The sequence below is a fragment of the Tauraco erythrolophus genome, chromosome 7, assembly GCF_009769465.1.
Source record: "Tauraco erythrolophus isolate bTauEry1 chromosome 7, bTauEry1.pri, whole genome shotgun sequence".
Lineage (NCBI taxonomy): Eukaryota > Metazoa > Chordata > Aves > Musophagiformes > Musophagidae > Tauraco > Tauraco erythrolophus.
Genome location: NC_141471.1, coordinates 2,968,799 through 2,995,361, shown reverse-complemented (window position 1 = coordinate 2,995,361; position 26,563 = coordinate 2,968,799). Strand labels below are relative to the sequence as shown.

The window sequence follows — 26,563 nt, the reverse complement described above, 5'->3', positions numbered from 1 at the left end:
CTGTTTAGCTACCCCAGCTACCCGGGGGGTCCTTGAGATGGTATAGGCAGAAACGTCTTTGTTTTCTGGTCTTTGTAGGGTAAAAAAGTCTAATGACTGGAGTTGTTAACTGAACTGATGTGCTGAAGAGAGAGGGGCAAAGGCAGAACCCCTTCCTGCCTCTCCTGTCTGCTCTTTGCCTACTCAAGGTGGAAGTTGCTAGGAGGGGGGACATGTCTTCTGATTAGCCATTGGCTCCAAATGGGCTAAGTGCATGGATCGTAGCTAACAGTCATCACAGGAAATAAGAAAAGAGATAAAAGGCAAGCAACTTTTAACTCTATTTTAGCTGTCATTTCGCCCATCCTTCTCACCATGTAACGAAAGTAAAAAAAGTCCATTTTAGCATCACGTCCAAGTCAAGGACCGATTTTAGCAATATTACAACTGTTGAGGGAGTGCATTTCCCAAAAATATCCATTGTATAGTCACATAGTAGCATTAGGACATGATTTGAATAGCTTAGAGATGCTCTGAAGGCCTGCCACAGAAGGACAATGTCCCCCTTCCAGTGCATGAAACAATTTCATTATGTATTTGTTTATGATACTTAAAACCAAGAAGAAACTTTAAGATTGTAATGGCTTCTGGTCTCCATATGACTGAGAAAGTATTGCTTTTTGCTGCAGTTAATCTTTACAAGTAATAGACACCCAATATAAACCAGGCTCAAAGCATCCAAAAAACCCAAGTCATTATCAGGGCAAAATTTCATATTAGAAATATAGAGACAGAAGGGAACAGAAATGTGCATCTTCCTTCTGCTTCATCATAAAAGGGTTGTCTGAAAATTTTAAAACAGAAAGCCAGGAGAAATCACTGTAAGCTATGAGATAGTTGTTATGTTTGTACATATTTTTCAAATAGTTCTCAGAGCTGGTTTATTTTCAACACCGAGAGTCAGACTCTACCTTCTTGAACTCTTGTGCAACTCGGGCAGTATTTCAGTGGAATTTTTTCCACACGTAATATCCTAATAAACTGACCCAGGCTGTGTCTAACACCAGTGCTGCTATTTTTTTGAAAGGGATGGTAAGATTATTTTTTTTCCCTGGTGGTCACTTTGCATAGCACAGAATACCATGAGATCTGGTGGGATGGGAATGAACACACTTGCATGGCCAATAAAGACAAGCTTGTTATTGGATCATGCATAGGCAGCAAGGCAAAACACGAATGTTATGAAAAAAATAAATAATCAGCACTTACATGATGATGGTTTTCTTGGGCACTTTAGTCTCTTGTTCAGTGACTACAAAGAAAACAGTATGAACAGCATGGGGTTAAAGAAAGGCAAAAGCTGAAATGATTAAATTAACTTTGCTCAGTTAATCAAAATAAACTGGAGTGAAAAAAAATCAACTAGTACCATCCCATCCATGCTTTCTGTGGTTATTTCCAGCATCATCTTTAGTGTTTCTGACCAAGAATGAGAATTCAGAGTGCTCTCTGAACAGTGAATGATTCAGTTTAGAAATTAAATATTTTGTGGAGAACAATATTGCAAAATCTGCTTATTCTACCATGAGATTCTGACATTTTTGTTTGGCAGGTCAAAACTAGAAAACAAGGTCCTTTTTTTTTAATTTTTTCCCTATAATAAGGTAGTGATGGTGTGAGAAACCTGAAAATGTCTTGATCTGGAAAATTCTGGAGAGGTGAAATGCTTTAAACTGTGATTTCACTTACTAGAAAAAGTTTCCCCAAACACTGAACAATTTTCGAGCTTTTGTGGACTAGATACAAAATCCAAGCTGATAACAATGAAAAGGAGAATCATTATCATCAGTACAGAAAATTAGCTTAAAAAAAAACCCTAGGAAACCCAGGAGAGCCCTGTAATACAGCTATGTTTACTCCATCTCTTTTTTGCTCTAATTTGCAATTTTTCCTGACCCTTGCCCCTTAACAAACTCGAAGCTGTTGGTACATACCAAGATCAAAAGAAAAGTAATGATTTAGTGATTTTGCAAATATTTCTCAACATGGACATTTTTAGAAATATGAAAGATACCATTTGAAGAGCTAATAGAGATTTTCAGCAGGTTCCCATCCTATCTACTGAACTAAAATTAAGACACTGTTTGAACCAGACTCTCTTGAACATGCTCTGAACTGCTGGACCTATTTGGGATGTAGAAAAAACAACAGCAAGTCCCACTTTTTATTTAATAAACTAGTAAAGTTTCTAAAAAATCTTAGTTTAATCTCAAAGTAATTTTTCTAGCAATTGGTTTGCAATCTTCCAGCCAGTCTATAATAAATAAGCTCTGGTAATTTTCAGTTGGCAAAACTGAAAGTGAACTGCAACTTAAAAATATGTCTATAAAATCAGAAACAGTTCTTGCCCAGGGAACTTGTAGTGTCTGAGTTATTTGTTTAATAACTTATGATTAGTGCTGATGTTTCCAATAGTGTCCCAAAACTGCACTTACTGAAAATTAAAAATACATTTGCAATATTAGATGGAATAGTTTAACCTAATTTTCCTTCCACTTAACTTCGAAGGGCTCTCTTCTGCCTCCAGGTAAAACAACAAATCCCACCATAATGAAAAAGAATTTTGTGCAACTGTCAATGTTAATATCTGACCTGGAGCTCTATGTTTTCTTTGCAGAGCCTTGTCTCATTTATGCATGTAAAAATCTGGAATAATTTCCAATGGAGTCAAAAGAGTTACTGCAGAATTAGGTAGATTTAAACAAAATCTGTTTGAAAATTAGAATGTATAGCTTACCAGGTAAGTAAAGGGCAAAATTCCTTTCAATTATTTATCTCTGAACACAATTACAAGATAACAACTTACCTATCCTTAGTTAATATTTTTTAAATAATTCAAAACCTTTTTTTCAATGGTGGAATGATAACTATACAATGATGAAAGATGAACTGAGTGATCCAACCATTTGCTGCACCCAGGTTAGAAATTTCCACTGAGTTTTTAAACTCTTAAATCAATATTGTGAAATTTTTACATAACTTTCAGAAAAATCTCATCCGATAATATCACGAGATTAATCCATAAGCAGCAAGAGTCTAAGTTCTGATGTAAATAGGAATTAATTTGTTTATACACCTAAACATGGATGGTTTTTACAGTTATTTTAATGACTGTATTTACGTGATAATTAAATATGTCTTTAATGAAATCCCCCAACGTCTGTAAGAGGGAGTCTCTTTAATATTTAATTTATTAATGCCTGTTCTTGCAGTACTCCCAAATGACACCACTGCAATATTTCCATATGTAGCAGGTGGGATTCAGTATTCACAAGTCCAGCAGGCCTGGGATGAGAAAGCTGTAAATGGCATATGGTACCTGGGTCCTGACAACTCGCAGTTTAGTGCGTGACAGATTGATTTCACGTGTGCTATCTGAGGTGTGAGGGAGGATTTAAGCAATCCTATACGAAGGATAGAACCACATGAAAGTAGGATGAGAGAATTTGGGTGGTTTTTTTGTTTTGTTTTGTTTTGTTTCCGAGAGGAAAATATTCTGCATCCGTTTCAGCATCGGATTTATCATTTCAACTTGTTCAAGAGCATTTTAGGAAAACAGCTTTGCAAAGCAGGAGCCCCTGATAAGCAGGTTAAAAGCTGTAAGCATTAGGATCAGCCAGTGCTTCTATAGGACTAGACTCCTCTTTGGTTAATACATTAAATCATTGACTTACAAGTGATGAAACATTTAGGAAAAGTCAGGTTTTGTTGCTCTGAATGGACGAAAGGTGGTTTATGGCCTTTATGACAAACTTTAAGTCTGCTTTCTCTACTCACAGAAGCATAAACCTATTTTTCCTGCACAGTACACGCTGCTGGAAAAACCACAGGAGCACTGCTCTGCTTTCACCCCTCTTCTGCTACGCTTCAGAGATTAATCTGCAACAGGGGATGCACAAATCTGACATGAACTCCTAAAGATAATCTTAAAACGAGCATTTCATGGACATAACATTGTTTCCTAAATTGTGTGAACAAAATGCAAGTGTTCTGCACTCTCTCTCTCAAAAAAAAAAAAAAAAAAGGCTCCACTCCTGTAGTGACTGGGGGTTGTAAAGGCAGATTGTGCTCTCTTGAATTTGCACTGAAAACCACGTGGCCAGCCCAAAAACAAGACTAAGCGAGGATGACGACAAAATAAAAATAGTGAGATAAAGATCCTGACCATCACCCTAACTAGGGAACTTCAAAAACGTCAGGGGACAAACTCCTGTGCCTTGTTTCTCTAGTAAAAGGGTAGCACTGAAATCCAATGCTCCTCTGTGCTTTAATCTGCTTGAGAGCCTGAGAATATTTAGCTTTTCCCTGCAAGGTGGGTATTACCAAACGAGGTGACCAAATAACTTGCCCAGAGCTCTGCACAAGAGCCGAGGCACAACTGTGAAGAGCTTCCAGTTGCCTGGCTGTAACTGCTCTGTTTTTCTTTATGGTTTTGCTTGTCTCCACTCGTGTAGCTGACTCCTTCCCCTACCATCAACTACCTCATTATATGTCCTGGACCTGTCTGCCCAGGTGGGAATGCAACACCTTTTAAAAAACACTGGGTTTTGTCCTAAAAAATGAACAAGTTAGTGAGCCTGGGATGAACGAACTGCGATAGTAACATGTTAAAAAGGGATGCCAGAGCACGTCAGCCCAGATCTGCCATCTGCAGGTTAAGCAGCAAGGTGCGAAGCAGACAGTCAACTTGAAGTCAAAGAGAAGGATCTTCTTTCGGTTACACTTTTTTTTTTTTTTAAAGTGTCTAAAATTCATCGAATATCCACAGCAAAAGGATTTTTAAAGCAACTCTCCATTGACTTCAGTCCAGAGACCAGGTGTAGCTGAAGACCCAACTCAGCGTTTCAGGCTTGCAGCCCAAGCTGTGGGTGCTTGCAAGGGGACCCCCTTAGTCCAGTGGTTTCCATCCTTTTTGGATTTGGTCCTTCCAACGGATCAGCAAATTTCCATAGTGTGAATTTAAACTTAATGACAAGAAGTTGGATTTTGAGACCCATGGTGTTGGACTGTGGACCATCACTGACTGCAGGTCAGGGCTCATAAACCACTGTGCTAATGGTATCCCAGACTGTGACAGTAGGTTTCGTTCAGTATAATAAACAGTACAGAAAGGCAGGAGGATAAAAACTAAAATAGTTGCAACTAATGCCCCTTGGGTGCCTCAGAAGACTGACAATATTTCACAGAACCAACGATAAATCAGGTAAAACTTAGACCCACTGTGTGGGTGAGCTAGGAAACAAACGCAGTATCTATTTTCTGTACCACACAGCAGTAATGTTGTCCTCTTGGTGAAGCTACAAATGATCCCATTTTCACAAGTAGAAAGGATTGTAAGGATGGAAAGATAAAGCCTTCATAAGATCCATCCGTCCTCCAGTTCTTTGCCAGCTGAACTTGATTTTTCCATAGGTAGATCAAAGCCAGGTAATGATTCTCAAGAAAACAACGAACTCCCTCCTTGGTCAAGTGCACTACACAAATGCATCCCTGATGTGATTCTGCTGAGAACAACCCTCTTGCTCCATGGATGAACCTGCTCTTTGCTCTGCTGGCCTGAAGCAGCTTTCTCTGTTTCTCCCTGGAGGTGACTCAGGGATCTATTTCCTTCCCTATTGCCAAGCTCAAGCAATTGCACATCACGAATCAAAACCTATTTCATAACATTTCTGAAGCTTCCAGGCAAACTGCAATTATATTTCTTCAACCAAGCTCATGGAATTTTTTATTTATGACTGCAGGAATAACAGCACAGGAGTAATTCAGGGCTGAACATATACATTTGCAGCCTCAGGAGCTGAACAATGCTCCTACCACTGTTGGACAGCCCTTGTTTGTTTTTGTAACATCTTCTGCCTTGGTACAAGGGAACTTCATCAAGATACGTCACCCGAACAGTGATTTGTTTGTGTTCCTCTACATCCTGCATACAACTTATTTTTCTCTCATTAGGGCATAGAAAGGAGAAAGAATTCAAGTACTTCAAGGTTTATCCTGCTGAGACAATTGTGGTGTTGCTACGCTAATACCATTTTCCCTGTAAAGCTTTTGAATGAGTTGATGGTACTCTGGGAAAGGACTACAAGGAAAGCAAGCATAAAAACAAGAAAAGCAAGAACACAGATCAGGATACTAATCTAAATATCATTTCTGGATCTTCTTAATGTAATAATATAACATTAGTGTCTACAGAGGACTGGCCCAAAGGTCCATACAGACAAGGACTCTGTCTCAGACAGGGCCAATAGCAGAGACCTATGGAAAATGATGAAAAAAAATGAGTGTGGAGTACCTTTTCCTGAATATTTCTCTAGACTCCAGTCTTCTGCTGCTCAGCAGCTTCTTGAGTCAGAATGACTTTGTATTTGATGGCTCTCACTTGAATGTTGATAATAACAATTATCCCTTGTCAAAAGTACACTTGAACCCATGTAACTATCACAAGACAACGTGAAAACACTGAAGATGAGGAAAGAAGGTCCTACAGCTGTTGGCAAACTTCTGGCTTTTAGAATCATCGAATCATAGAATGGTTTGGGTTGGAAGGGATCTAAAAGATCATCTAGTTCCAACCCCCCTGCCATGGGCAGGGACAGCCTCCACTACACCATGTTGCTCAAAGCCTCATCCAGCCCGGCCTTGAACACTTCCAGGGATGGGGCATGGACATTTTGTTTGGCTGTGTCTGCACTAATCACATCTGGGACAGCTCTCTGACACCAAGATTCACTGCCATGGAATGACCTATCTTAGTCATCTCTCTTACCTTCCAAACCAGTAAGCTATCTGTTACCTATTAGAAATGGTCCCCTGGGTGTATTATCTCCTGAACCAATGTTGAGAACTGTTTGAGAGAGGCAGTGCTGGCTCGCCCATGCTCAGCCAGCCAAGGACACTTCTACGATGTAAGAAGAATCAGTTTCCTACACCAGGAAATGTTCCTTACACAGATGTAACAACTGATGGAAATTCAGTTGTGATGGCTTTATAGCAAGCCTGTCTAACACACTGCTGGTGGAAATCCTTTTGATAAGAAGGTAACCTTAGGCAGTTGCATCCTAAAGATGTCAACAAAGAGATGCGTTGTTGGATGGCTGTAAAATTGGTCCATAGTACCTTACCAATTCAGGTGGAAAATGCGGAAAAAAGCAACAGACTATGACTATGTGGCGTGTAATACCTGACCAGTCCTAGATAATGGATGAACTGATATTGCTCAAGATATACTGCTGTCAGTTCTGCTTTCTCAGTCGTTCCAGATGGTCTTCAGTGGTGTTTCAGAAATGATCACAGTATGCCTGCAGTACGTAACTCATGTTCTGCCAGGCTGACACACATTTTCAAGTATTCCAACAGGAACAGAAACATTTGTCTTGCACTAGTGGTGGTGTGACATACCCTTCATTTGCTCCTCCTTTTTCATATAATGCATTTATGAGCATTATATGATGAAGTTGATTTGCCAGTTTGGAAATCAACAGATGGTGATGGGTACAGAGCTGAGCTGCGGTATACCCATGCACATCTCAATAGACATACAGATACGTGAACACCAACAATCAACATGGATAAGATGGCAATTATATTCGATCCTCAACGAGATGGTTTTAGAGCAATTCACTGACATACTTACAGAGCTGGTCAAGGACCATACCTTCTATGGTAATGGCTTGGTCTCCTCTCCTCTCCTGGGTCAGGGCTGCAGCGCTGTGATGGTAAAGTTCTGCTCCACTTTTTGCAGACCCTAATCTGTTCACCAGCTAAAGAGAATCACGGAGTACTGAATGAAATGCAGGATGTTTTTGTATAATAAAACCTTCCCATACCACATTACAAACTCATGGCAATTACAGGACAACAGAAACGGGTGAAAATGTGACCCCAAACCTCAGTAGGGCTACACGGTGGTAGAGTTCATGATAATGCTTTACCACAAATGGCCCTTTTTTTTGTTTGTAATCCATTAATCAACTGAGTCTTACACAGCTAAGGGAATACTGGACCTTGGGATCTTAGCTAATGGCAAACGCAAGGTAATGTGATTTTGCTAAAGCTCTACTAGAAGTCCTTAAATTATATCAAACTTCCTAAAAATTTCTGTGGAATAACTGCGAAGTTGCTGTGAGATGAGTCTTTTACCATGGGTCAGCTGACCCATGCTAATTTCCTAAATCAAGGTCAACTGGTTTTATTGCCGAGCCCTGAGAGCTTATTACTATTTTATTATAATGGATGCATAGACTATGACTAATTTTTAGTAAATATTTTGCAGCACATTCATTTTAATTTATTAGATACTTCCATATATGTTTGCTAAATAAACTGGCATTTCAAGGGTTTATGCTTCCATTTAGATTTCATTTCTTTGTTTTGGCTTCAGATGGTTTCTTTGCAGATGTATTAATCTGGTCTAATTTAAAGACGGTCCAGAAACAAAACGTCATGTCAGAATGTTCCTAAACTTTGTGAGAAGTATCTCTAGAGATCTGGATCTGAATTTAAGCGACAGAACAAGCTCACTCAATTACTATTTGAGCCACCAAGTTCTCAGATCAGAATATTCTGAAGATTTTGGATGTTCATAATCCAGATCTAGTTCAGGAGAACCTGACTTTGTATAAACTTCTTTGATATGGCAGGTGGCAGCAATTACTCAGCCACTATTCTCATCCAATGGATCTCTCTCAGTAAAATGAATTCTCCTACCTACGTCGTGTCAGACAGCAGCTCTTTAGATCTCTCCGAGCTTACCTCACATTCATAGTGTCCCATATCTTCATTGGAAGGGTTCTTGACCACCAGGACTGTTATGCCACTCCGTGGTTCACTGAAAGTCTGGTATTTACTTGTGTCTTTCAACAGTAGACTGTCTTTGTACCACCTGCATGTGGAAAACACTGAGTCTAAGCCAGGAAAAACATCTGTAACGTCAAGAAGTCCCCAGCTCACTGACCCATCTATCAGACCAGTGGGCAAACAACTCAAGAGTTAACCTTTGGATAAAAGTTTGGATCCTGGAAGATGGGTCTACAGGTGGGTAGATCACACGTGGACACTAAACTGCCCAGGTTTATGATATTCTTGAAAAGTCTCATGTAGGCAAAAGGGCTTCTAATCATGCAATGCCGTGCTGAGCCTTTTGTCCAAATACCCCAAACCAGTTGCTGATAAAATAAATGCAAGTGTAAGGCAGGGAGGATAAAGGAATGGTAAAACGTTGTCGGAGTATTAGATCTGATGCAGTCCTATGGCAGATACCAGCTGCAGGTATTTCTTTTTAGATGCTAGCTAGAATCTGAGGAATGTTGGGATTGGGAAGAGCCAGCACTGGGATGAGATTAAAGTGGAAGACAGAAACAAAGGGTAATAAACTTGGAAGAAAGGGTAGAAGGCTCTTCTGACCATGCAAAATGGGAAAACAGGATTTGTTCCAGTGTGACTCGAAGAACTGACCTGATTTGAGGCCTAGGTGCTCCTTCGATAGTACAAGTAAACTGAGCATCTTCACCCTCCACAAAATAAGCATTTCTAACCTTGTTCACAAACCGTGGTGGCACTGCAAAACAAGGATAAATGTAGCTAGTAGCTGGAAATATGACCAGACACGAAGGGTGTGTCCCTGACCAGACAATTCTCATCATTATTCACCAACAAGACTTTAAAGACCACATTTTTTGACCTAAGAACAATTGGCTACAGCTGTACCTCAAATATTTTTTTTTTTAAATTTTATCCAGTAGATGTTATACAGAACTTCTGGAATGTCTTAATATTCATGTTTAAGGTATTATATAGCAGACCCCTTTAAAACAATGCATCTGTGCAGGACTTTACCTTGAACAAGGATCTTTCCTAAGGTACTGGCATTTCCAGCAGGGCTAGAAGCAAAGCACATGTACTGTCCTGAGTCAACACCTGTTAGGTTGTCCAAGATCAACGTGCAGGAACCGTCGGGATCTTCGATGATAATGTGATGGGGATCCACCTCCACAGGCTTTCCATCTTAAAAGATAAAGGGGAAAAATTCATCGTGAAGATTTTAGTGCCAATTATATTTTCTCCTTGGGAATTTCATCCAGCTTTTCAGCTTGAGAGGACTGAGCGCTGTATTTTCTTTATTGAAGATGATGTTGGTAGTTGAGGAATGAGCTCTTCATCTTCCTCCAACTCTCTACAAAACATCCTCTGGGCGAAGCACTGTTGAGGGACCTCATACATATCAATCCTCATTTAAAACTGAAAATGTCCAAGAGTATGTGCTGTGCAGTTACAGCTCTGATGTACTAGCCAAAGGAACACCTCCAAAGTGACTGTAAATATTCCAAACAGACCTTTACAAGGTGGGAACTGTTTTTTCTGCAACTGAGTAATGCTAGGGAAAAGAGTATGTCTGCACAGCTGCCTGTGCTGTGACACGGAAACATCTGAGCTCGTTGAAACAAGTTGTTCATTTCCTAGAAGTTGTCTAACTGCCACAAGATGTGGATTCATATGAGCTGATAAGCAAGCCTGAAAAAGCAGGGTGTATTAGCTCACAGGAAGATCTGCGCTACTTGGGTTAAGACTAGACTTGGGTTTCTCTAGGAGGTCAGCTTTTAGATGACCCATTAACCAATTAGCACAAGGCAATATAAATGGAGAACAAATTTGGAGGATGCGTTTCGTGACTTGCTGCTCATACCTTTGTACCAGCTGACAGATGGCTTGGGAGCTCCAGTAACTTTGCAAGCCAGCTTCACTGTCTCTCCCAGCTCAGCTGTACAGTCCGCCAGTTCTTCCTCAAAATCTGGAGGTACTGAAACATCAGAATAAACACGTTAGTCCGGAGGAGGGGGGCTTTTTCCATAGGACAGCTGCTGCAAAGCAAGATAAGAATAGGTATAATTTTTGCAAATCTGTGAGGTTCAGAATAGAAAGCTGAACAGGAAATTTTAGCAGCTAATGACTTTCCAGGTGGCATGCTGTCCTTGCCTATCTCAGACCAAATTCAGCTGTCAAATGTTTATTGTGGGCTATAAGATGGGCCGTAAGGAAAAAAAAAAAAAAAAAAAAAAGGATTTGTTGCTGATCTGGAAGTATTTTAGGCCATGATTTTAATAAGCACATCCATTATTCAGACACCACACAGCTGTCACAGTTACGATAATTCCCCAATTAAATGCACCCTCAGTATCCAAAATTGTATTCTGTTGATCTCCATACAATAAAATCTATGCTTTGTTAAAGGGAATTCTATTTTAACTTATTACTAGTATATGAAACTATGTAAAATTATTCTGATAGTCTTCCTCATTAAAACACCTCTCTAAAAGCACAAAACCAAAATGCCCAGACTTTTTTTCAGTGTATATGCACTAAACTAAATTCTCTTCTGAGATTTTAAGATGCCAAATTTCCTTATGCTGTAAAGGACACTGTTTCTAGCTTATACCTGGACAATAAAGATCTAATATCCTTGCTGATAAATTTCATGGCTAGAAAATTGGTGGAATCTCAAATGACAGTGAGGACAAAGCAGCCTGAATGACAAAGTAAAAATCCAAAGCAAATCCACGTGCCCTGACACGACAATGTAAGCCACAAGCCTGGAGCAGAGGATTTGGTAGGCAACAAAGTCACAGGGAGCTTTATACTGGGATCGTAGGACTCCAGGTCAGGTCCTGAGACTACTTTTCTCACTGGAGTCTGATGCTCTTCATGCAGTGGATCAGGAACTTTGTCACCAAGTTATGTGGTCATCTACCCTTCTGCAATCCCTGCCAGATGAAATGCATCTCTAGTGTCAGCTCTGCAATTTGTGTTTTAGAAGATCCAATAACGTGTTTCTCTTTTCCAGTGACACGTTTTATGGGCTGTTTTGCTGGAAAACAATATCCCCTACTTATTGACAAAAATGTATGAATACGAAGACAAGGAGCTGAGCAACCACTTCAGCTTCTGAGTCTGATCCTCCACCAAAGGCAATCCACATCACCTGAAACAGCCAGGGACAGCCAGCTCTTCTCAGCTCATCAGCCTGTGTTTTCCACACTTGGGTTACAGACACTGAAAACTAATTAAAAAGTTACTCATCTGCTCTGGTATTCCCTCAAAATCTATACAGGTCCTCTGGGACCTCTGTGGTGCAAATTTAATCACTTCAGTGATACACAGTCTTGGCTCTCTTGATGGTAAATGGAGAGATTCGAACACCACTGTTCCATCCTGATAAAGGTGTCTTTCCAAGCTCAGGTGGAGGACCTAACCTGCAATGATCATTCCAGTTCAAGCTTGCTGTGTGCTGTCAAGTCACCTGAGTTGTTATGTACAGTAGTCTGTGATGTGATTAAAGGAAAGCTTCCAACCCAAGTTCACTTTGAGACGTGGCAGATGACCCTAGGTAGTTCCTCTCCCTCTTCTGCTAATCCCCTTCATGAATCAGGGAGATCACCCAAGAGAAAACTAGGTGTTTTGGGCTATCTTGGGCCATACTCACTCCAGACAGGCTCGCTGATCCGCTGTTGTATGCCACAGATCTCCTTCACCCAGGAGTTCTTGATATTCACTGTACGTGCCTGAAGGAGGTACTTGCGGACCAAGTCCTCCCGCTCGTGCCAGATCTCAAACGCCCGGTCATCTCCTTCCACAAGGTCGTTCACATCTATGTTGTTCAGCTGCGTGACCGAAGGAGGACAAGGAAGTCAACACACATCCTGCGTTCTTAAGGCAGAATTTCAGCCAGAACCTTTCCAACAACTGAAGTCCCAGAGTTTAGGACAGTTTAGATCTGGACCTAACCTTTGTGAACCAGAACCATCTTCAACGAAGGTTTGAAATGGAAACAACTATTAAATGCCAGCAAGTCTCCTGCTGCCAGTGCATTCTGTTCAGTGGACATGAGTTGTGGCATTCCCACTAGATCCATATTAGATGCTCCAACAGCAAAATGGACAATTTACATCACTTTTAAAGATTTTTCAGACTGTGTGAGCAACGCAACGTGGCTTTGGCTGAACAGCAGAGTCATTTTGTGATCTTTTCCCTGATATACTTGACTTTCTGGTTACCAAAGAGACTTTTTCCTGGGAGTAATTGTCACATTTCAGGAAAATAACATCCAGCATTAAAGGGTATCCCAAGGTGGGACATGTCAATGCTACAGTGCAGTGCTGTTGGGCTGATATTAGTACCAAGAAACAGCATAATTCAGAACTACATGAAAAGAAATTACAGGGCAGGTACCCTTGAGACAAAGCATCCTTTTTCCTTTTTTATTGGGAAATAAAATCTGCAGAGAGATAAGGACTTCTAGAAGGCCCTGAAAGGGCTTGGTCAAGAACTCCATGGAGTTTTTTGTCTCTTTTTTTACTGGAGTTGAACATGTACTACCTTGAGAAAACTCTTTCTGCAATTTCTTGCAGTTTTAATCCGAGCCCTGAACATGTGAAGATAAGATGGACAAATCCTACGAATATTTCATTTCTAAACAGGAATTGGTATCAGGAAAGGACATAACCAGCAGAGAGAACCACTGGGAACATAGCATATGAATGACTAAACCATCATTTCCTCCAATTTAATACCAACACTACAGGCTACCAAAACCAAAGATCTACAAATGATAGATTCTACTTGTGCTTCAAAAACTTTTGGAAAAAAAAAACAAATAGCTCAAAAGGATTCAAGAAATGTCCCATTTAGATGACCAGAAGCTGAATATAAACATGAAGTTCTCAATGGCAGAGGAATGCTCTAAGTGAGGATATAGTGATCAGACCTTCATGATGTTCTTGAAGATGTAACTGTAGGTGTCTGTCTTTGTGTCTCGCTTTGGTTTGCAGATCACAATATAATTTTTGAAGAGAAAGACATGTCTTTTGTGTCCTTTCCATGCCATTCTAGCTCCTGGAGCTCCTTCCCACACAATGAAGTGGCCCTGATAGGAAAAAGAAGGAAGAGCACATAGCAATAACTCTGGAATAATTGCCACAACGATGTCTCACCATGATATTTCACTGAACAGATAACAAATGTTTTCTGTTCCATCGTCACCTTATGTGTCTCTGTTTTATTGCAGCACAGCAGATTGTTTCTAATGCTAAAGGTGATGAATCAGACTGACAGCACCCACAGGGATGCACACAGTGGCTGTCATTGCATTGTCCTTTAAACGGTATTATTTGTTGCCAGAAAAATACAGAGCTCTTGTCAGGTAGGCACGCTCTTGGAAATGGAAATGCTAATGGAAAATTGTATTTTGTGTGTACGTTGGACACTTTATATGCTCACTTGGTCTTCTTCACCTGAGCAGAGCATTCATTTCACGCACCTTCAGACACGTGCAGCTCAGTTAGTTAGTGACATGGGTTCACCTTGGCATCATTAGATGGCAGTAAGCACTCTTGGGGTGTGACTTGACTCTTTTTTGGATGTCTAAACGTGGATAGATGAATGCCCACAAGAGCAACACTGTATTTTAGCCTTACAACTTCACACAGCAACACACTTCCCCAAGGAAGACATAGGATACAAACAGGCAGAGTAAATGACTTGCCAGCATGACACAGTAAGTCTACAAAGAAACAGGAATTTGAGTAACAGCTTTGAAAGTCCTAGACTACAGTCCTAATAGTTCATAGAATCATAGAATGGTTAGGGCTGGAAGGGACCTTCAAAGGTCATCTAGTCCAACCCCCCTGCAAGGAACAGGGATATCTCCAACTAGATCAGGTTGCTCAGGGCCTCGTCCAACCTGGCCTTGAACGTCTCCAGGGATGGAGCATCCACCACCTCTCTGGGCAACCTGTTCCAGTGTTCTACAACTCTTATGGTAAAAAATTTTTTCCTAATATCCAACCTAAATCTACCTCCCTCTATTTTAAAACTATTACCCCTGTCCTATCACAACAGGCCCTCCTGAACAGCCTCTCCCCATCTTTCTTGTAGGCCCCCTTGAGGTACTGGAAGACCGCTATGGGTCATCTTTCCTCTGTGGTCCTAAACCACACATCTGTTTCATGAGAGAGACCTGGAGGAGCACGCAGGTCTTTTGAAGATACGTTAACAGCTGTGGGAGAACATCCATCAGTTGATCTAACATTTTCACATGGAGCACATGCAATGTATGCTACGCTACCTTGTACCGACTTGCCCGGCAAACTAGACTTTTCAAAAGAACCATGTAAATTTGAAAATTTGTGGGCTGAAAAGGTTCAGTGAGCTTACAACACCCGAGGAATCAACAGGAGAAACCTACTGATGCTGGTAATTTCAGGAGTGGGCCCACGAAGTTTGCCAATAATAAAAGAAGTGGAGGCAAAACCAAAATGCTTTAAAATCACGTGAAGGGCCTGAACAAATCTGTTCCTGTTTGATGAGCGGGTTGGAAAGGCAAATAACTACATTATGTATGAATTGCTCCATAAGCATTTATGCTCTGGTGCTTCAAACCTGAATTGAGTCAGGAGACCCATGTCTCTGAACAGTAAGAAAGGTAATAAGCAAATACCCTCTTTCAGGTGTGATTTCTAAAGACGTTTCTTGTAGGACTTAAGGCTACTTGGAAACTAGTGAGGCATGCATAGCAGGAACACTGACTGAGAAATTCCAGTTACCTGTCGGATGGGTTCACCAAGGCTTTCCAAAGTTCCCGGATAATTCTCAATGAGTGAGACATGGAGGTTGTTTTCTGCTCTTCGAGTGAGTGCAGACACAATGGCATAAGCCTGCTCCAGTAAAGTGCAGTTTTGGCTATTTCTGGCTTTGTTTCGGATTAATTCCTGTAGGTGAATGAAGAAAATGTTACTGGGCAGTCAGAAAAAAACAAATACATTTCCTTGATAGTCGAAGAGTTCCTCAATATCTGTTCCATCTCCTTCCATTCTTTCACTAATCGCTGCTTAGCTGCTAAAGTCTCTTCTTTCCTGCCCATTCTGCAGCCTTCATGACTAACAGTTTGGCTTTTCCTTACAACAATCGACCTAAATGAAGACAAAGTTGAAGAAAATACCAGCTATATTTCAGTGACCGAAAATCAAGCCCACCCAAAGCAATCCTGAAGGTATCCATTGCATTTCTCTTGTGCTTACCCTGACGATACCAGGAGGCAAGCAATTCATGTGGCTGTGCTAAACTAAGAGTCAATATTAGATTAATAAAAAGAGAGGTTGGGAAAAATGTAAAATGCCAGTTATTCTGTTCTTTTCGCATTTGTTGCTGTTCCTCTCTTTTAGCAATGAAGGTATGGAAAGTGCCCATGTTTGCTCTCTCTTCCAAAAGACTCTTAAACTGGTGTTTCTGTGCAGGCATATGTTCAAAATTAGAGAGTTAATGTTCTTCAAATTATTCAAACTCCTCATTTATGTAACACCAGACTACAAAAATATTTTGGGACGACTGTCTTCTTCCTGGATATCCTAGTGCTATTTCCCACAAAAAAATACTATTTAAAATGCTACTTTGAAATGCTTCTTTGTGGTCTGGACTAGAACCTGAGATAGTAGGACAGAAGAAATCTTGAAAAATGAAACATTTCAAGATGGTAGAACGGGATAAAGCTCTTCAGAAAAGAAAAATTTCATCTTATTATAATGTCAGTATAAAACACAAGGAAAGAAAAGTGGTAAGTCAACATCGGACGCACTGGAAACTGCTTATTTTTAAAACATACCTGTTGCTGAGTGTGAAGCAAATTCATACTTGTCATGGAGCTCTGCATACATGTATTCATATATATGTGTATAAGCATATATTTTTATATATGTACATGCATATATTTAAAGATCACTCAGATAAAGCTGGCTGAACTTTATGGGATTGGCGACTGTGGACCTCTACCTGGATTTACATTTACAAAACTATTTAGAGACCACCTTCACTCATGATGATTACTGTCTTGTCTTCCTCAAGCAGCTTTTAATTGTAGTTGCATAGAGGGAAACGAAGAAATACGGAACAGAAATAAAGAAATAAAATCTTTTTCTACACAAGCTGCACAAAGCAGAACATAAAACCTTTCAGATATGAGTGTATAACAAAAGCTCTTCACCTTGATTATAGTTTGATACTGCTGGATCCTGTTGATGGGTTTTTCCAGGTAGTGCTGCAGTGGTGGGATAAGTGGCTGTGAAGGATCCTCATAAGGTAAAATTTCATCCGTGTACCTCTGAAAAAATACATAAGAATGAGGAAATGTTGTTATAAAGAACAATAGGAAAGATTACTCCCTGGAAAATGCTCATGTGATGCTGGTTCATAGACATAACTCAGCCAAAGCTGGATAGCTCTACCAGACCTTATCACCCCATATTTTGGACATCTGTAACCCTCTCCCATCCTTTATCTGTCTGTCATTTTAGACTGCAAGATGTCTGAAATGCTGAATTTATCTGCTTTTCCAATGCAGGACTGACGCTGGGAAAATGTGATCCAAATCTTGCAGAACCAGAGGGTGTGACGGGAAAAGTGCTTTTGGCTGGTGGGAGGACAGGAGTGAGCGAACTCAGTGCCAGAAACTGGTGCCAGACCTTGGCTGAGAGTAGTCCATGTGTTTGCAGTGCCAGCAACTGGAGTGAATGAGGGTCTCGACACCGGCACCTGGAGTGGGAAGCACAGGTCACAGGTTCCATGGACTGGGACATCAGCCACTGAGCTGGATGTTTATCCTTTCCAACTGACCTGGTGCATGTGGGTGCAAATGTGTGCAAACCACCAGCAAACTTCAAGCTGGACTAGCTACAAGTAGGAGATCCAGGATCTGGGCATGGACATTAGGGAGACTGAGAGCTTGTACTGATAATTTGAGGGGTCTGTGAACATGGGGTGAGGGTGAACACGTGCATTTATTTTCTAGCGAGTGTCAAGCTGGACTAGCTGGTGAGTAGGAGGCTCATGGAGAGGGGAAATGTGCTCAGGATCTGGGTATAGGTATAGGATCAATAGACGGGCCACGCTGCTACTCAAGAGATCCACGAACATGCTCATGGAACATGCTCATGGATCTGGAGCGTTGTGTGTGTGTTTTCACTAGTGAACTTCAATCCTGAGCAGCTGGAGCAGAGAAATAGGATTTGCCTATCTGTGCTTATGTTTTATGTGAGTTCGCTTGGTCTTACAAAGTGGCCTTAAAACTTGGTCTTAAGGTGGCCCTTAAAACATCCCTTAATTACAATTACATAATCACAGCCACATTCATACCTGTAGAGTCTTTATAATATTCATAAATGCATTAGAATATGTAAACATGTTCCCATATTGATTTTATCTACCAGGAAGAGGTAGAGAGTGAACATAAAATTACTATATTTAGCAAAGATTATCCACAAAAAAATTTAATAATCCTGTTCAGGATCACATTTGTGATTATTAACTACATTTATTGATGCAGTGGGTTATAGGATGCAAGTTCCACAGGTACTTTGGCTAGTGTTTTACCCTGTAGAAATCCTGGACAGCTTTGCTGACAACAATTGACTCAGCCTGTATCCGCCCCACCAGGTACTGGATGTACTTATGAAACTCTGCTTCGTGCTTGATAAAACACATGGCCACGTCATCATCAGTGTCACATTTCTGCAAGCCTCGGAGGAAGACACTGTGGAGACAAAGAAAAAAGGACATCTGAGGAGAAAGTGATGGAATGAGGCTGGAACACAGCCCCAGCAGCTCAACCTTTAAATCAAGTGACTTCAGGTTAATACAGGTTAAAGGAAATGACAGGGAAATGAGGGATGTTGCCACATTAGGATTAAATGTCTCAATGCCTCTTTATCCAGCATGATGCTGTCCCTCAGCTTGAATTTATGAAATGCCTTGCAAGAAAAGTAGGGATAACTTTCTAGGGCTTAGCTCAAGTTGAGAAGTTAACTCCTCTCCAGATCCTTATGCCTCAAGTGTAAGGATCAATGAGCCATCCACATGAGTGAAGACAGAGATCTCCACTGTTTCAACAAAGGACGTTGAAACAGGTTCAGATGGACAAGGATTTTTAGCAGTGTCAGCAGCTAATGACATATATCAGCTCTAGCAGTTGAAGTGAATTTGGGGGAAAAACAGAAAGAGCTGGAAAAGAGACAGAGAGAGGAAAGAGAAGGGAAATCTATTCAAGGCCAGGTTGGATGAGGCTTTAGACAACCTGGTGTAGTGGAAGGTGTCCCTGCCCATGGCAAGGGGGTTGGAAATAGATGATCTTTGAGGTCCCTTCCAACCCAAACCATTCTGTGATTCTATGATTGATTCTATGATTCTATTCTCAAGGCTCAGCCAGGAAAAGATCCAGATATCCCACATAAGCATCCTACCCCTTGCAGAATTGGTCCTCCCCATAATGCTTTTCTCAGAGTAACTGTACTTTTAATTGCAACCTACTCAAACTCGTTATTGGTTGCCTCTGCTTACGATGCTACCAGCACTGATGAGAGCACATGTTCATTGGGGAAGAGGTTGCACGCTCACTGGTTGTTGAGTTTTGTGTGTGCATATTATTGTCCCCTTGCTAAGGGAAACCAAAAGATAGTGCCACAGGATAGGAAAACAAGGAAGAAAGGGTGATTCTTGTGCTGTTGGCAGGGATTTCCCATGAGAGCAAGGGTATCAAGGTGCACGAAGCCCTCTAGCAATGGAAGGCCTAAGGCAAGCAAGACATTGTATGACACCTCCTCTTCCTGGCAAATAGAAGTATTTCAGCCTGGACCCTGGGAATTCACTTTGTGAACAGCAGATCTGCAGGAAACCATTTCTTGGGGTAGGTGGAGGCATTGTGCTGTGGCGTTGTACCTGGGCGGCCTGCTACAGCTGGGTGTGTTGTGAATGCACGGACGCCGGCATCAGTTTTAGATGGATGTGTGTCTCTATGGAGACACCACTGAAGTAAGACCATGCTGCCTTTTTATAATAATTCACTGTTTCTCAATTAAATTTGCTTAAAAGAGTAAGAAATAAGCTGGACAGACGGAGCCTTGAGGCTCTGATGGGTATTATGGGAGTCCCAACCCTGTACTCTGACTTAAGCTCTACCATCATCTCTCATCCCAAAAGGACCATCAATTCCCTTGCACCTCAGCACTGCCAGTGCTCCACATCCTTCACAGTAATAACAATTACTATGGCTCTGACACCAGGTATGTGAGCCACTCTTTGGTCTCAAATGAAGGCACATGGGGATGCCTACCTGGAATGGAAACGAGCAATGTCATCAATATTTCTGAAGATGGTGGATTTCTGGCTGGCGACAGCTCCCGGGACGTTGGGACAGGTCTCAGTGTACTTAAGATGATGAGTCTGGAGGAACTGTAGGTCTTGAATGTAATCCTCTTCTGAGATCAACAGCTCTTGAATAAGAACGCTGAAGAGAAAACGAACAGGCAAAAAGAAAGCACAGAACAATCACCACAATTATCCTTGACATGCTGAAAGACTTTTAGGCTCTAAAACAGAGATACTTGATCAGAGGAACACACTCCTTGGAGTCTGTTGACTAGATCCCCTCTGATCATAAGAGGAACTTAGGTCAGGAACTGCTCATGGAGTGACACCTACAGACATCTGCTGTTAGGGCAGACAAAACAAAGCATGAGCAACAAAAGGATTTATGTAGACAGCAGCAACTTCAATGCCACTTCATGGAATCAAGGAAACAAATATCTCTATGACAGCACTCTCAGTAGTGTGCTGCACTGCAAGGAGGTAACACAAGGTTGTAGCTGGTCTTCTGACAGTGCTTTCACTCCCTCCTTAGACATCATCCTCAAATATAGAGCACCCCAAAGTACAGAGGTACTGAAGTTTAGGATTTTTGTGAAGTCAGAGAGCTTCCAGAATTACATCATGTAAACTCTTTCAAGTCACCCAATATGATTCAGTGACTCCGACAGGAGGGACTTAGATGCCAACATTCACGTTAGTTCAAAAGGCAGAAAAACTCAAAGGTGCAAATACTAAAAGACATCAGTTCACCTTAGCTTCCTTTTATATTCATCTTCAGAAACAAATTCTCCAGGGAACTCAGGAGCTTCTGTTGTTCCCCACTCTGGTGACAACTAAAATACAAGAAAAAAAGAAACATTATTCTTTGAAGTTAACAGTGCATGGGGAGGAATATCCCTGGTGTTTTCAAGAGTTCCTTTCAAAAATTCCTAAACCAGTGTGAAATTTCTTTTTTTGCTGGAGGATGATTAGGTCTTTCAAACCCAGGCACCCCTACACACATACAGAAATGTTGTCTAATCAAAACATCAAAAAGCCCAATTGCGTTACAGACCCCTTCAGCAACCTCCTTGTCCATCACTCCATGGCTCTAAACTGCAACAGGAGCAAGTAACGTTGCATGATCCTGCCCCTGTACTCGGCACTGGTGAGGCCGCACCTGGAATATTGTGTCCAGTTTTGGGCCCCTCGCTTTAAGAGAGATATTGAGCTCCTGGAGCGAGTCCAAAGAAGGGCGACCAAACTGGTCAAGGGGCTGGAAAACAAAACTTATGAAGAGAGGCTGAGGGAGTTGGGGCTGTTCAGCCTGGAGAAGAGGAGGCTGAGGGGAGACCTGATTACGGCCTATAAATACTTGAGAAAAGATGGTGGGAGGTGGGGGAAGGGCTCTTTACATTAGTGTTGGGTGATAGAACAAGAGGAAATGGGCATAAGCTTAGTCAGGGGAGATTCAGGTTGGATGTTAGGAAGTATTTCTTCTCTGAAAGGGTTGTCAGCCACTGGAATAGGCTGCCCAGGGAGGTGGTTGAGTCCCCATCCCTGGATGTGTTTAAGAATAGGGTGGATGATCTACTTGAGAATATGGTTTAATGGGGATTAGGGATGGTTGGACTCGATGATCTCTAAGGTCTTTTCCAACCTAGAAATCTATGAATCTATGAAAAATAATTAGTCACCTTTAATTTCTTGTCCAGATAAGCTGGAGATACCCAACCCTGTCGAGAGGGGCTAGATTTCGTGGGTTTAGTCCTGACCAGCCACTTCAGAGGATGAGCTGAATCAAGGACTTCCACATATTGGCCTTCCTTCAAAGTGATGGTCTCCCTGTCAGGTGCAGCTGGCACGTAGTCAGCTGTGACCATGTAGACGTCGAAGATCTGCATGCAAGAAACGACAGTTATTTTGTGCTCTGAAAAAGGAATACAGCAATATCAGCAGAACATCAATGCTTATCTGTGTTTGATGTTTTACTCTCCAGCCCTTGTACACTACTTGCTTTTTCCAAGTGGAAGACTAAGTCTCAAGGAGGCTCAGGCCGTGTTTTCAAAACTGAGGTGTTTTGGATTTACACCACCAAACAGTGAATTTTGCTCCCAAGGCAAAACAAACAGTGGTTTTGTAAATGTCAGAATAGGTCAACGTTGCCAAAGGTTTAACTTGGGGATTTTTTTTTTTTTTTAGGAAATGTTTTAAATGAACATCCAAAAGAGTTCTAATTTTTACAAAATTCTAATTTTTCTCAGGAAGAACTTGTCGACAAAATTCTTCTAACAAATTCTATCCAAGGCTACAGTAAATGAAACTCTGACTTTCTGAAGCTCAGCCATGAAAGCAAAAGGAGCCAAATAATGGGTACGTATTGACCACGTTGACTTGAACAATTTGTTCAAGATCACACAGTGAGCATCAGAATTTGATTTTCTGTGCTCTATATCACAGACCAAATATTTAAGTACTAAATAGACCTACTAAAGTGAAGTACATCCCTAAAGGGGACGGAGATCCTTAAACCATAGGAGATTGGTCATTTTAAGTAAAGGTTTCTCCTTGTGTCAAACTTGTCCATAAAGATATCATACCTCTCCTCTGGAATCCCCGTCTTCAGATTCAGAGGAGGACTCCTGAGCAATGGATGAAGGTCTGGACCGTCCATGGCGAGGAGATGCAGAGGGAGTTTTTGATTCATCATCACTTTCTGCACCTGGCACTCTAAGTGTAGCTAATAAGCAGAGCAACAGCCAAGTGTGAAATAAAGATCTTCAATTGGAACATGAACCAAATGTATAAACATTTTCAACTTCATAAGCAAAATATTCCCTAGGAAGAGTATTTGTAGTATTTAGTGTGATCTCCTATTGATATTTACAATTAAATAAATAATTGGGATATTTTCATAGATTTCATAGATTTCTAGGTTGGAAAAGACCTTAGAGATCATCGAGTCCAACCATCCCTAATCCCCATTAAACCATATCCTCAAGTAGCTCATCCACCCTATTCTTAAACACATCCAGGGATGGGGACTCAACCACCTCCCTGGGCAGCTTATTCCAGTGGCTGACAACCCTTTCAGAGAAGAAATACTTCCTAACATCCAACCTGAATCTCCCCTGACTAAGCTTATGCCCATTTCCTCTTGTTCTATCACCCATCACTAATGTAAAGAGCCCTTCCCCCACCTCCCCACCATCTTTTCTCAAGTATTTATAGGCCGTAATCAGGTCTCCCCTCAGCCTCCTCTTCTCCAGGCTGAACAGCCCCAACTCCCTCAGCCGCTCCTCATAAGTTTTATTTTCCAGCCCCTTGACCGGTTTAGTTGCCCTTCTTTGGACTCGCTCCAGGAGCTCAATATCTCTCTTAAAGCGAGGGGCCCAAAACTGGACACAATATTCCAGGTGCGGCCTCACCAGTGCCGAGTACAGGGGCAGGATCACTTCCCTGCTCCTGCTGGTCACACTATTCTTGATACACGCCAGTATCCCATCGGCCTTTTTGGCCACCTGGGCACACTGCTGGCTCATATCAAGCCGGTAGTCAACCAACACCCCCAGGTCCTTCTCCGCCAGGCAGCTCTCCAGCCACTCCTCCCCGAGCCTATAGCGATGCTTGGGGTTTTTATACCCCAAGTGAAGGACTCTGCACTTGGCCTTATTAAAGCTCATGCCATTGGCCTCAGCCCAACGATCCAGTCTGTTCAAATCCCTCTGAAGAGCCTCCCTACCCTCGAGCAGATCGACACAGCCTCCCAGCTTGGTGTCATCCGCAAATTTACTGAGGGTACATTCAATCCCCTCATCGAGGTCATTGATAAAGATGTTAAACAGAACTGGACCCAGCACTGAGCCCTGGGGAACCCCACTGGTGACAGGCCTCCAGCCGGATTTAGCCCCATTTACCACCACTCTTTGGGCCCGGCCATCCAGCCAGTTTTTAACCCAAAGGAGGGTGTACCTATCCAGGCCAGCAGTTACCAGTTTCTCCACCAGAACACTATGAGAAACTGTATCAAAGGCTTTACTGAGGTCCGGGAAAACTACATCCACAGCCCTTCCCTCGTCAACCAGGCGGGTCACCCTGTCATAGAAGGTGATCAGGTTTGATTGGCAAGACCTGCCTTTCATAAACCCATGTTGACTGGGCCTGATCACCCGGTTAACCTGTATGTGCTCATTAATAGCACTCAAGATAACCTGTTCCATGACTTTGCCCGTCACCGAGGTCAGACTGACAGGCCTGTAGTTCCCCGGATCCTCCTTCCGCCCTTAATACCTAAGGTTTCATGCCTACTGCATGCATTGCCACTGCACTGCAAGAATATTTGTAGGAGAGGCAATGCCTCTATTTTTGCTTCAATCTAAAAATTTTCTACAAGATAATCAGTGTAGGATACACAAATCAGGACTTTTCATTTAATTCAACAACTCATTGAACTACTGTACAGCTGTGCACACAGATTTCAGCCTCAACTTGATTTTAAAATCCCATCGTGAGCTAAAACTTGAAGATATGGGAAGTTTTCAAAACAAGATTGTTTTCAGACTCAGGAGTGATGATATCTGAGGAAGTTGAAACACCTAAGATGTTCAAAATACACTTCAATTTTTACAACTTGCTCTCCACTCTAAAGCTTACAGTTACTCCTGTTTATTTAAATAAGCACTGTATGCATAACATGGACTCTAACCATCTCAGTTTACTATAATTACTTTTTTTCTCTTTCAAAAGTCTAGACTAAGATATGCAGTTTGGATGGACTCCTCCTAAAAATTCTTAGTCCTAAGCACTTACAAATGTTCATATGCTTTATATGGGATGACTGTTTCAAAACCTGCTTCATGAATCTCACTGACATTTAAAGTCCAAATTATACCTAAAAAAAGATTGCCTGTTTTTCTACACTAATAAAATTATGTTTGGCAGGTTGCTTACCCTGGCTTATTTTTGCAGACACCATTTCTGAGATACGAGAAGTGAGTTTCTGGAAGAACTCTTCTGAGCCAACATCAGCTAATGAAATAGGGCTTTTGGGTACACCTTCTCTAACAGCTTCAAGGTCTCCTGGAAAAGGAGGAGTTTTCTATTAAGCAGACAATGTCATCGGAAAGTCATCTTTTCTGAGTAATAAAAGCTTCTGTGAAAGGAAGTTCCAATTTTCTTCCCTTCCCCTACTTTTAAAACTGTACTTGCTCCCATTTCATCCAAATAAGTCACCCATGAACAGAGATTGGTCCTGAAAAGTTCCAACTTTTCAGACAGTTTCAAGAAAACAGGACAAAAGTAGGTGGTAATCATGAAACATATAGACAATCTCAGCTGTAGGTGTGAATGGCAGGAGGAGGAGTGAGAAAATTGCTTCTCTTACCTTCTCTCGTTTCAGAGGGATGAATAGCTCTGAAAAAGAAAGAGTAGAGTTAAAAGTTAAAATAAAGTGTGAAGTAAGGAGAGCTAAATGAGAAACACTCCCTCCTTCTCATACCTTGCACGTGAAGGCTGGGAATATCTAGACTAGAAGTCTGTGCTGGTAGCCCATACTCACCAGAGCTATTAAATTAAAATTAGGGCATCTGGCTCATAGGGCACAGAAACACTTGGGTGTCTTAATTTTTGAGCCAAATCCCATCTAAGAATTCTCCTTATTCCTGACTTATTTCAAACTATTGCTTGAGAAGAGCTGGCTGCTCAGGGAGTGGGTTACAGAGCAGGGTAGCCTCCATCTCCCTGATGCTCCTGGGACTTTATTCCCAGCCAGTACCAAAATACAACTATTACAGCTGGAGACATTAAGTGAAGTGGGATCTGTAGTGTCAATCAATTTTCAGTGAACTAGTGCTCAGAAATTTCCAGTGGTTTCCTCAGGAAACCAAGAACTGGAGAACATGTAGATACTGTGGTCCTGCCAAGAGATCTGCTCCCATCACATCAGGATGCCCGTGTGTTGGGGAAGCAAGCTGACTACTGGTACTGCAGTGGTTTTGAGGTCCAAAGAGATCCTTGCTGCATATACCACTAAGTATGCCTAGCAGATCCTGGGCACATCCCTGGGAGAGGCTGCAGTGGAATAGTTGAATTCAGACTGCAGCTTTCTTCAGTTTCTTCACACTTCAGAGAAGGACTGGCCAAGCCTTTTAGGCTCGACATAGTCTAGAAGCCAACGTGTGTTCAAGTGGATGTCTCTTTCAGACTGTGTCTGCCTGGTATCCAAGCCAGGGATAGAAAACTGAGGGGGTTATTCTTCAGGTGCATTTGTAAACAAGAAGTTTATGAGCAGACCCTTTTCATTTATTGCTTTTTCTGTAAAGATCAGTGTATTTCTATGTTGGCAAGTAACAGTCAGACCTTGACT

At 41.6% G+C, this 26,563-nt stretch overlaps 1 protein-coding gene across 1 annotated transcript in view; it reads right to left on the bottom strand.

The window, feature by feature from the left end:
- The window catches only part of OBSCN (obscurin, cytoskeletal calmodulin and titin-interacting RhoGEF), a 193,300-nt gene that overhangs the window by 39,958 nt on the left and 126,779 nt on the right, over positions 1-26,563 (bottom strand). The window contains exons 79-94 of the mRNA XM_086614829.1: positions 25,583-25,611; positions 25,150-25,278; positions 22,800-22,939; positions 21,897-22,097; positions 20,971-21,053; positions 20,186-20,359; positions 18,451-18,610; positions 17,066-17,182; positions 15,633-15,797; positions 13,796-13,954; positions 12,515-12,692; positions 10,721-10,834; positions 9,874-10,041; positions 9,493-9,595; positions 8,791-8,920; positions 7,694-7,799 (exon numbers count right to left, since the gene is read on the bottom strand). Of these exons, the coding sequence (XP_086470955.1) occupies positions 7,694-7,799; positions 8,791-8,920; positions 9,493-9,595; positions 9,874-10,041; positions 10,721-10,834; positions 12,515-12,692; positions 13,796-13,954; positions 15,633-15,797; positions 17,066-17,182; positions 18,451-18,610; positions 20,186-20,359; positions 20,971-21,053; positions 21,897-22,097; positions 22,800-22,939; positions 25,150-25,278; positions 25,583-25,611 (2,156 nt within the window). The remainder of the gene's footprint in view (positions 1-7,693; positions 7,800-8,790; positions 8,921-9,492; positions 9,596-9,873; positions 10,042-10,720; positions 10,835-12,514; positions 12,693-13,795; positions 13,955-15,632; positions 15,798-17,065; positions 17,183-18,450; positions 18,611-20,185; positions 20,360-20,970; positions 21,054-21,896; positions 22,098-22,799; positions 22,940-25,149; positions 25,279-25,582; positions 25,612-26,563) is intronic.